Here is an 11,741-nt window from a genome sequence, read left to right on the forward strand (position 1 = left end):
AAAACAGAGTCAGTTTGATGCAGGGGGTGAATAATGGGAGAAGGCATTGGGGCAAACTTGATTCCAGCATCTACCAGCTGCTCCATCCGGTCAGTGAACTCCAACATGTGGCAGGGGGAACAGGGGAAAGGGTGAATGGGAGAGCGATTGGTCCTCAAAGGCGTCGGGGTTGGTAAGGGGTTTGAGGAGTGTTGGACGGGTGAAAAGGGGGGGTTGAGATTCCTCGTCTCCGCTCTGTGGTTTCCCCATGGTCATATCTCTGTTTAGGTGGGGGCTGTGGTGGATCACTGCCGTGCTTTGTTATGTCTTCCTCTTGCTAAGACTGGTCTTATATTGTGTCCTTGGCCGAGGGAGGGAGCAGATGTGTGGCGCAGAAAGTAAAGTAGGCTAGAGGTGAACAGCTTTACTCCTGGCTTGTTAAGGAAGAGTCCGTCTGTTTTAAAAAGATGTCTGCGGTCCCAGAAAATGTTAAAATTGTCAATGAACTGCAGAGAATGATCGGTACATGCAGTTGAAAGCCATCTGTTCAGTGCCAACAGTCTGCTGAATCTCTCAGCTCCTCTTCTGACTGGTGGTATAGGGCCACTGATAAACACCTTCGCATTTATGGAGCTGACTGTGTTCAGCAGATTCATAAACTCACGATTCAGCACTTCAGACTCTTGATTTACAACATCGGGTGACCCTATATGCATATGTTTTTCACAGTTGGGTGTGCTGCTACGATATCTGGGATTGTTTGGGCCAGGTCAGACACCATGTCTTTGGGAAAACAGAGTATTTTGGTGTTTTTACTGCTTTTGATATCTTTTACAGCAGAGTCACCCACAATCAGAGTTTGGGGGCCAGGCGTTAGCTTTCCCTGTAGCTTTTTACTTTTAGAATTGCTATCAGTCCTTACCCTGCTGTGTCAAGTATCAAGTATTATATAGTAGTATAGTATTTATTTTAATCTTCTATACATTTTAGTATGTGTAATATATGCTCTGTGTATCTATTTAAAAGGTTACTGGGGTTCAGAAAGCAAGGGGGAGGGATGTGGGAGAGGCTAGAGGGGGACATGCTCAGCTCTCAGAGAGCAGACAGAGAGTGACAGAGAGAGAGAGAGAGACTCAGTGGAGAGCTGCTGGATCTCCGAGACCAGGACCAGGACCAGAACCAGAGCGGAATGGAGGAGGAGCAACAGAAGCCGGAGCAGCGGAGCAACAAGGTCCCCAGAAGAGCAGCAGCAGGCTCGGCCTCTGATAGCAGCGGTGTTCAGGTCAGTGTTAGGACACAACAAGCACACTAAAGACACAAGATGGCCGACTCTCATGGAAACAACATGGGGGGGCTCTGTGGCCATTAGCACACATGCTTCTCTCTGGGTGAAAAGGGGCCAGAGGCGTCCAAAGAGGTTTTTAAAAGTCTTGCTGTGTTCAGCTCTCAGTCCGTTTGGAGCTTCTAACTGAATCTCTGGGCTTAGTTTAGTTTCTAGTTGATATCTGCTTTGGTTTACATGGCTCCGTAGCAGACGCTTTTATAAAAATAGGCTAACGATTGTGTCATAACCACGAGACTTACTGTCACACAGTAGAGGAATTACCGTATAGTACAGGAGAAGCTCACAGGCAGTTTGGACTTCCATTAGCTGTTTAGGTTTAATGACTAATGTTAACTAGCATGTTAGTTAGCAATAATTAGCCTGTGCCTATGTTATCTCCTTACATATACCTACGCTCTCCGTCTCTGTAAGATTGGGAATGATTGAGTTTTCTCTCGGCACAGCTACCAGAAGACTTCACACTTTCAGACACGTTGCTCACGTCACATCTACGTTGTCTCTGTCAGTTGGAGGCTGCTCAGTAAAGCAAAAGGATCACCGGAAAAGTGCTTCTAATATCCTTCACTGGTCTCCGTCCAGAGACACGGCATTTGGTGGTCCATTCTTATATACTGGCTATGGTTTTAACAACCCAGACACTACTCTGTGACTACTCCCCACTTTGGGAAGTTCCAGTTAACGCTATCTCAGAATCACTATCAGCTTTATTGGTCAGGTTGGTTAAACAAACAAGGAATTAGACTCTCAAATTATTCACTTCTAATTCAGAAATATACAATAACAATAGAAGAGAGGGAAGGAATAGTGCAATATCAGTATAGTCTGAGATTTAAGATTTAAATATAAATATAGTGAAAGGCAGCTCAGTGCAATGGTAACAGAGGTGTATAGTCCAGGTGCAGAAAGTAGAAATCCTGCCATGTTTTTGGATCTGCCTCTACATCTAGAACAGGTGTTTTCACTAACGAGCTCATCTACCTGGTACAGGAGCTGGTTTAGTGATGGTTGGGACAGCTGCTGGACAGGATTTCTACTTTCTGGCACCTGGACTATACACCTCTGAATGGTAATATATTAATAACAATATAAGATATAAATATACATGAGGTAGATGAGCCGAACAGTGATGATTGACTATGTTCAGTGTGAGGGTGGGGGGGGGGGCTGTTTCTGAGTGTTGAACAGAGGGACTGCTTGGGGAAAGAAGCTGTCTTTGTGTCGGCTGGTTTTGGTGAGAAAGCAGCCAGATGACCTTTACAGACGGCGGTCAAACCAGCCACCGAATGGATTTTCTTGCGCGTTTAGTAGTGTACTTACGGTACGGGCTCTACGGGGGCTGAAGCCGGCCAAAATGCATGTCGCAAAATTTTTACTGTATTACTACTTTATTATCCCCTTGCTAAATATCATGAGTTTTTACTGTACAGTTTTGAAATACATTTATTCCTAAATCCCCCATATGGTAATGGTGTAACCCAACACTTCCCCCCACATAGTAATACTTATAAAAAATGTCGTCTATAGGTTTGCTGATATTTCCAGTTCATTCTTGGGCTGTTCGATTATGGAGAAAAAATATAATCACGATTATTTCGGTTAATATTGAAATCACGAGGGAGGGGTTGTGCATATGGGCTAATATAGCCAGTAAGCAGTAAACAGTGGGCCAGTGGCCAGTCAGTACATAACTGTTGTTCTATGAGGTAGTGGAAGTGGTGGAGAGGGAGGAGAGAAGTCTCTCTCTCTCCTCTTCCCTTTAGTGAAGCATTGTAGAGTTGGACGGCCCTGGGGACAAATGTCTTCCTCAGTCTGTCAGCTGTTCATGGCAGTGTGCTTAGTAGGCCTGCACGATAAATCGTTATAAAATCGCAATCTCGATTCACCCCTGTTCAAAATTTAATTTTTAAATGACTTCAATATTTTTTCCTCCTTCAATTAAGTTATTGAAACCATTTGATAATAACATGTTTTAATTATGTAAAGACATGTTCAAGGAGTTCAGATAGAGCCTGTATCAGGGCCATATTTAGTTCAATGTGTTATATGTCCTTGACTGGATTCAGTGAAGCTGTGAACCATGCTTTTAGTTGTTCTTGTTCATCAGATGGGATTAAAGACAGCAGAGATTTGGGCAATGCAGTGGCATTTTCAGACAAAACTCAAAACGGTGCAAACTGTGCTTTAACTTGTGAAGCATGTTTCTCTCATGAGCTCTTTGACCCTGTCTGCTACTTTCGTAAGTTGACTTCCTTTTTTCGCTGGGTCTGAATTGATTCAATCTTGCTTGCCAGAACCTTTTTCAATCGGAATCATTTTTCTTTTCTCCATTTCAGGTGAAGTAGTACCCTTGAGCCACTCATTTTGTGCATGTCCAACGTGAAGCCAACAACATTAGTAGCCACATCAATCCCATGCAGGCACGATATAATTACCAACCAAGCCAAAACACAGTACAAAACACAGGATACATACCACCACCGTTCTCCGCTAGTTGGTGGGCGTCCGTGTGTGGGATCTCAAAGGCTGATGATCCAGGATTTCTGCGTGTGGCTACGGCCTCATATGAGCGTGGTTTCCTTCCAGTTTTGTCGTTTTTTGTTGACAAATGTAGTCGACAATCTAGGACTTCTTTGTAGCCGCTGAGAGTCTGAATAGAGGAATAACTTGCCAGATGCACTTATTATATAACTTTATTTTTTTACAGACACAAGGTCCAGATAGAAAAGTACACATAACATATTACAAGAGGGAAACACACAGACATACTACCAAATATTACATAAAGGGAACATACAAATCCATACAAATAGCTATGCACAATAACTAAAACAGGTACATATGCGTATTCCAGTGTTTCCAGAGTAGGGAGGTATACAGTATCTGATATTACTTACTTACTACTTAATAATTACTATTAAGTGCAGTGTTGGTTAAGCCAGTTAACATTAGGGGTGCATAGGGCTGGGTACAGGACCTCGATACTTTTATGGTATCGGAAAAAAATACTCGTATCGAAAAATTATTTATTTTTCGGTGCCAAATTTCGGTTCCAAAAGCGTCTGAGAGCGCGTAAGCACAAGCTTATCTGTCCTCTCTGCATATTGACACAGAGCGGAGCTCCGACCCACACACACACACACACACACACACACACACACACACACACACACACACACACACACACACAGAGAGGTGTGGACGGAGTAAACTGTCTGCAGTTTTGTTGAAGTCACAGATTCACGGTTGGTTTCAAGTGTGGTTACAGTTTTTTAAAACTTCACGCAGACAGCGTTTGTTGCAATATGATATTAATGGCGAGGTGATATTGATGGCGAGGGGATATTGATGGCGAGGTGATATTGATGGCGAGGTGATATTGATGGGGAGGTGATATTGATGGCAAGGTGATATTGATGGCGAGGTGATATTGATGGCGAGGTGATATTGATGGCGAGGTGATATTAATGGTGAGGTGATATTGATGGCGAGGTGATATTGATGGCGAGGTGATATTGATGGCGAGGTGATATTGATGGCGAGGTGATATTGATGGCGAGGTGATATTAATGGCGAGGTGATATTGATGGCGAGGTGATATTGATGGCGAGGTGATATTGATGGCGAGGTGATATTGATGGCGAGGTGATATTAATGGTGAGGTGATATTGATGGCGAGGTGATATTGATGGCGAGGTGATATTGATGGCGAGGTGATATTGATGGCGAGGTGATATTGATGGCGAAGTGAAAGCGGTCGCGGTGCTGTTACACTTCCTCTGAGACGAGCAGCCACAACAGTGGTTTCTCTGATGACTGACTGACACTTTGAATAATGTTACTCTGAGTGAGCAGTTTTACCAGAATTTTTTAATTTTGATAACTGTTTTGATTCACAATTAAGGTGGAAAATAAAAGCTTTGTGTTTAATGTATTTTTGTTGATGTTGAAATGGATTTTAAAACATATGGTATAGGGTTGTGCCAATATCATCGTCCAGAGCCACCATCGTGATGCCACGCCCCCTTCACCCTGTCAGACACACACTTAATTATTACACTTTAATTATCCTAGTCGCGGGCGCTGGATGGGAAATTGACAGGTGCGTCGGTCTTAAACTAGCAAACACACTTGTGTTGGGCTTTGTAGTAGGCTAACTCACGAGGGTGCTATTTTATGTGTGAGCTAATATTGCGCATCTGTTCATGTGCGCTGCAAGAGTTATGTTTCTGTTTATTGAATACGTTATTCAGTGCAAACATAACCGAGAATGTAGTTTAATCTCAGTAATGATGGTATGTTAGTAGGGCTGGGCGATAAAACGATAACGATATGTATCGCGATAGACACATAATCAATATCAATAGAAAATGCGGTCGATAAAACGTTCGATAACTTGTTGTTCTTCATCAGAAGAAACCAGAGGTTGTGAATCAAGTTTGGTTGCATGAACAAAGGCCCTCACTCTCTGGCAACGTAGGGAGTGACACTCTTAACAGCCAATCATGTAACACGTATCATGTTTGGTTGCACCACATCGCTGTCTCGTGTTCTTCAATAACAGAACCGGCGTGGAGTGGAAAGTGAGTGCCGCAGCGAGCGAGGAAATCGTTGATAAAACAGGAAAAGTCAGTATGGCAGTTTTGGGGATTTTATAAGTCTGACCGTAGTCAGACCAATGTCGTCAGACCGTCGTCCCCACCAACACTGGTAATACCATAAACTTGTTTTACCACCTTAGCCGCGCTCACACTTTGGAGCACACGGCCGTATTCGCCAGCAACGTCCAACATCTGCAGCTGCAACACGGCACAAGCAGCAGACCGCCATGGAGAGGTACTCTGCATCAGCGCCTTACTAAACGCTACAAAGAAATAACGGAGGCAGACGTGCTGAGCGCTGTCCAGAAGCCAGGTTACCAACCTAGCACTAAACCTATAGTCCTTCTCAGGTTTCTTATATTTAGCTAACACTTTGCACTGTTTTATGACACTTTATTAAGCATTTCTTACTTATTCTTTAATTTTTCACCTTAATGTTAAGAGATAATTGTTAAGTGTTCATTGTAATTTTAGACCTGTTTACGTTTTATATATTTGAGTGTTTTCCATGGTTGTGTTGACATTTCTGCTTTTATAACTAAGGGGATTATAATCAGGGGAAGGTTAAGTTTAAAATAAAAATGTTTAAATTTAATATATTTTTCTCCTGGTCCTTATTTTAAATAGGTCATAAAAAATATCAATAATTATCGATATCGACCGATATGAAAAACTTATATCGTGATACAGTTTTCAACCATATCGCCCAGCCCTATATGTTAGGTTATTACTCAGTAATGATGGTATGTTAGGTTATTACTCAGTAATGATGGTATGTTAAGTTATTACTCAGTAATGATGGTATGTTAGGTTATTACTGTCGCTCTGTCGAAGGCAAACGTCCCACTGTACTGTCGCTACGCAGATCAGGACATCTGATTGACTTTACTGCACCGTACTAAAGTGACAGTAGGTCAAGTTGTAAAGAACTGCCCCTACCAGCAGGGCAGCATAGCCATGTAATACTGTCTATTTACACAGGGCATTTAAATGTTTTTCTGATCGTTTCTATGTTAACTGTTAGGCCATAGTAGTAGAAAAAAATATTAGGGGTTGTTCCCCCCCCGACGACGATATCATCGTCCATCGCGATGTTTTACTGTAAACATCGTCAACTGCCAATTTAGGGGACATCGCCCAAACCTAATATGGTATTGAAAAAAGTACCGTTAGGAACCGGCATCGAAACTGAGGTATCAAAATTGGCACCGGATCAAAAGATTTTGAACAATACCCAGCCCTAGGGCTGCACCGATCCAATATTAAGATCGGATATCGGCCCCGATATTGAAAAATTAGCTGGATCGGAAAAATTAACAGATCCACGGGCCGATTCTTTTTTTTTTTTTTTACCTCCATCACCGCACCGGGACCCCTGTTAACTGTGGACCCTTCTCACTCATGGCAGTAACTTTATAACACAACAATTAATAACCCACAACTAACTCTCTTTAAAAGGATAAAACACCAAAGCATATAACAATTTGTGACTTAAACAGTTTCTAACACTAATAATTTTACATTTACAAATGTAGCTACACCGCCTAACGGCATGCTGGGTAACATTATAGCTGCTAGCCTAGCTAGCCAGGTAGCATAACAGTCTGTTAATCTGGGAGAGGCTCCGGTCGCTAATGCACGTTCAAGAACCGAGACGAAAGTTAGCTAGAGGATGAAGAAAGACCGGAGATGCACCAGAACAACGTGTGCTCAGGAGAGGAGCCGTCTGCTGTTCCCAAGATTTTTGTTTCTAAAAAATCTGACTTAACTCTAACGTTACGGTAACGTTACTCGGCCGTGTTAACGTTACTGTGCTAACGTGAAAGACCTGTCACTTCAGGCATGCAGCGGAGCAACATTATGAACACAATAACAATCCCCCTCCGGTCCCGCTACAGACCGCTGAGAAAGACGGTTCAGAGCAATGATTAAACTCTGGATTTAAGAGGTCTGGCCTCGCTGAAATACGTCCTCCAACCTGCTGACATGATTCAGACAGCGAAGGAGGCTGACAGCGGAGCTCCGTTCACTCGCCCACTTTTCTACAACAACCTAACTGACCTGTGGCCAAGCTAGTGTCTCTACAACTAGCTTACAGCTATCTGCTTTGGAAAGGGAAACAGCGCCGACAGCGAAGGCCCTATTGAAACTGAAGGAATTATTATTTTCCCGGGAAATGAATTGCCTTTTTGAGGGGCTTAACATATTCAAAAACTCACCAAAATTGGCGGTCGCATAAAGTCTGGTGAAAATTTACGTATTTTAAGGGTTTCGGGAATAGGCGCACAAAAACTGCTTGCTAGCGCCCCCTATAAAGTTAAAAGAATTGAGCCCCTGCAGTGCGTTTAGCGTAGACTCACGAAACTTGGTACACATATGTAACATGTACAAAAAACTTCATTAGAGCCATACCCTAAACCCAACAGGAAGTCCGCCATTTTGAATTGAAAGTTAGAAATTAGTGCGATTTTGGCCATTTCCACATGTCGTACTTTAACAATCTCCTCCTAGAGATTTCATCCGATCAACTTCAAACTCGGTCTGTGCCATCTTAAGATGTTAAAGATGAAAAGTTGTTAAAAGAAAAAAATTTCGTCAGACGGTGTGGGCGTGGCATGGCGGCCATTTTGAGTGTTTAGCGATGAACGAGAAAGTGGCTGTAACTACAGTGTACATTGTCATATTTGCTTGAAATTTCCCACAATCAACAAGGTCCAGGCCTGAGGACACCTACAGGCAAATATTGACTTTTGGTCATAGCGCCCCCCCGCTGGCAACAGGAAATCTGCCTTATATGACAAACATAATCCGATTTGTATGAAACTTAGAACGTGTGGTCTAAATGTGATACTGAGCCGCCCCCTATAATATGACCACGCCCACTTACTCAGGCCACGCCCCCTTTGATAACATTTGAACAGCTTAAGGTAGAGTCTTGTTTGAGGTGTCATTGAACTCAGCAGAGAGTTCCTTCTTCATTGGTGATTGTTTGGCCCGCCCCTCGGTGCTCAGCCACGCCCCCTTTTATAAATGGTGATCCATTTAAGGTAGAGTCTTATGTGAGGTATCAATGAACTCAGCAGAGACTTCCATTTTTATTGGTAAAGCTTTGGCCCGCCCCCTATACTTTGACCACGCTCCCTTTCACAGCTAATGAACCGTATGACGTAGAGTCTTGTGTGAGGTATCGTTGAACACACCTGGCTCTTACAACTGTATTCTGAAACACACCACCATAATTATATTATATTAAGCAATATTGATTAACTTTAAACGATAGGGTATATCGCAGCCTGCCATGTGCCCCTGATCTTTTAACTCCAAGGAGGCCTGACCGGTACTTGAAAGTTTTTTTTGTGAACTTGTCCCTCTCTTTTTCCCACCTCCTTCTATCCTTTCGCTGTCACTCCGCTCGGTGCAAGGTCTTTAGGCGCTCCCTCACATTGTCTCGCATCTCTTTAAGGGCAGGTTCTTCGTCTTAAGAAGCCTGCCGCCAGCATGCTGCGGGCCTTTGGTCTGTCTCTGCTCCATCCAAAAGCGCTCTGCTCCCATGTTCCAAATGATGGTGGACATTGCCTTCATCTTCCTGCCAATGTCACCAGCAAGGACAGACTCCATGACTTGGTCCATTTCCCTGTCGAAAGACCCCCAGTCTTTCCTGGCTGCTACCGTGGCCACAACACTAGCTTTTTCCTTGTTTCCTCTCTTCTAACCCATTGGAAATAACTCTCCCTCTGTAGATGTATAGCTGGACCACCAATCACAGAGCTGAAAGCATACAGTAACATCTTCTTCCTAGCAACAGCAGAGGCAGCAAAAGGTGGACAATTCATGTAACCTTTACATTCCAACACAAACTGACCAGGCAGCTTTGAAGGGATGATTTCCTCAAAAATGCTTTTTAGATGTTTGTCAAATAATACATTGACAAAATATAATTACAACGGATTACTTTTTAAATATGTTTTAGAATATCAACAAGTTGTTATAAGGTGCATACGTTTACAAATTTTAGCATGTTAACATATAGAAGCATGTGTTAGCATGGCTTGGCATGTTAGCACATGTAAGCATCTTCGCTTATGTAAGTATGTTTGCATGTGTATCGCTCCACCATTGCATCTAACTCTCTGTCTGTTTCTATAGAAACGGAGAGGAAGAGGGGGACTCGGACATCACAGCTGTCAGCACTGTGGCAAGTCCTTCACAACATCTGGAAGTTTAAATATTCATCAGAGAGTTCACACTGGAGAGAAACCATACAGCTGTGACCAATGCGGGGTAACATTCACAACATCGGGTACTCTTAAAATCAATCAACGCATTCACACTGGAGATAAACCGTTCCGGTGTGAACAATGTGGGAAAACCTTTTCTCGGAGTGGTCACCTTAAAGCCCACCAACGCATTCACACTGGAGAGAAACCGTACAGCTGTGAACAATGCGGAGCAGCATTCACACAGTTATCTCACTTAATATCCCACCGACGCATTCACACTGGAGAGAAGCCATTCTGGTGTGAGCAATGTGGGAAAACTTTTTCTCGTGCTGCTCACCTTAAATCCCACCAACGCATTCACACTGGAGATAAACCGTACAGCTGTGAACAATGCGGAGCAGCATTTGCACATTTACATAACTTAAAATCCCACCAACGTCTTCACACTGGAGAGAAGCCGTTCTGGTGTGAACAATGTGGGAAAACCTTTTCTCGTGCTGCTCACCTTAAAACCCATCAACGTGTTCACACTGGAGAGAAGCCGTTCTGGTGTGAACAATGTGGGAAAACTTTTTCTCGGAGTAGTAACCTTAAAACCCACCAACTCATTCACACTGCCTCCTCTTGAACATGTTCTAAAGCCAAGCTGTTGTTAGAGTGGAGAGGGGGAACAGATAGCATGAGTCAAGATGCTGTTTACTACCCAGATAACAAAAGAGAGCAGTCCCGAGCCCAAAGTAGCCGAGGTCCAGGACCACTTGCAGGCACTAACCTGCTTGATAAATATGGAAGAAGAACAAAGTGTGGACTTTGTCAGAGCACATAATATTGGGTAAAAATTGTCCACACAAAATAGAGCATGTAAAGATGACTGAAGTGAAAATCAGTGCAGTGAAAACTACGATGAGTGTAACATAACAGTTGTTTTCCAAGGAATCAGATGATGAGATATTCATGGTTGAAGCTTGTTGAAGAAAATGATTTACCAGTTTTGGTCTAATTTTGTCCTAATGTCCTCCTTCTGGTCACTGATTAAGTTGATCATATTTTACCAGATTTTTTAAAAAACATTTATATCTTGTGTTGTGTAACTGAATGTTAACAATATACATCAAGATATGGAATTGTTTTTGGATATATGACTTATCATTTATATTTTACTTTATTACTTCATGTATTCATGTGTTGAACAATATTGTGAGTTGGGTTTGTATGTTTTTTTTTATTTTATCTTATTTTGTTGAAGCTGGTCATGTTGGTTCATACGTGTGAGGTCACTTGAAGAGTAGTAATGTAGACTCTCTGTAATCTGAACACTTGAAATTACCCCGCAAACTATCAATAAATACTTTTTTGACAAACTATACTATAACTTTTTTATAAAAAGAATTGACATACTATAGAGGTGTGAATCTTCACTGATCTCCCAATTCGATTACGATTATCAGGTCTTCGATATCTGAATGCATCACGATACCCCTTTACCCGTTTCTCTATCAGTTTCCACTTAAAACACTCCAGCTACACAAAATTATTCCTCCTTATAGCAGTTTCAATGTAAAACTCACTCAAACCCTATTAAACCACTGTGTTAACACA

General features: G+C 42.5%; 1 protein-coding gene across 1 annotated transcript; it reads left to right on the forward strand.

Annotated features, from left to right (window-relative positions):
* The first annotated feature begins 878 nt into the window (after positions 1 to 878).
* On the forward strand, positions 879 to 11,506 carry LOC120566828 (zinc finger protein 239-like). The gene is made up of 2 exons (XM_039813483.1): positions 879 to 1,261; positions 10,069 to 11,506. The coding sequence occupies exons 1-2, from the start codon at positions 1,169 to 1,171 to the stop codon at positions 10,768 to 10,770; spliced, it is 795 nt and encodes a 264-aa protein (XP_039669417.1). The 5' UTR covers positions 879 to 1,168; the 3' UTR covers positions 10,771 to 11,506.
* Positions 11,507 to 11,741: the final 235 nt, after the last annotated feature.

The sequence above is a fragment of the Perca fluviatilis genome, chromosome 10, assembly GCF_010015445.1.
Source record: "Perca fluviatilis chromosome 10, GENO_Pfluv_1.0, whole genome shotgun sequence".
Lineage (NCBI taxonomy): Eukaryota > Metazoa > Chordata > Actinopteri > Perciformes > Percidae > Perca > Perca fluviatilis.

Coding starts and splice junctions, on each gene's coding strand:
- LOC120566828 (XM_039813483.1), top strand. CDS start 1,169: ATGGAGGAGGAGCAACAGAAGCCGGAGCAGCGGAGCAACAAGGTCCCC. Junction 1,262..10,068: donor CTGATAGCAGCGGTGTTCAG/GTCAGTGTTAGG, acceptor CTGTTTCTATAG/AAACGGAGAGGAAGAGGGGG.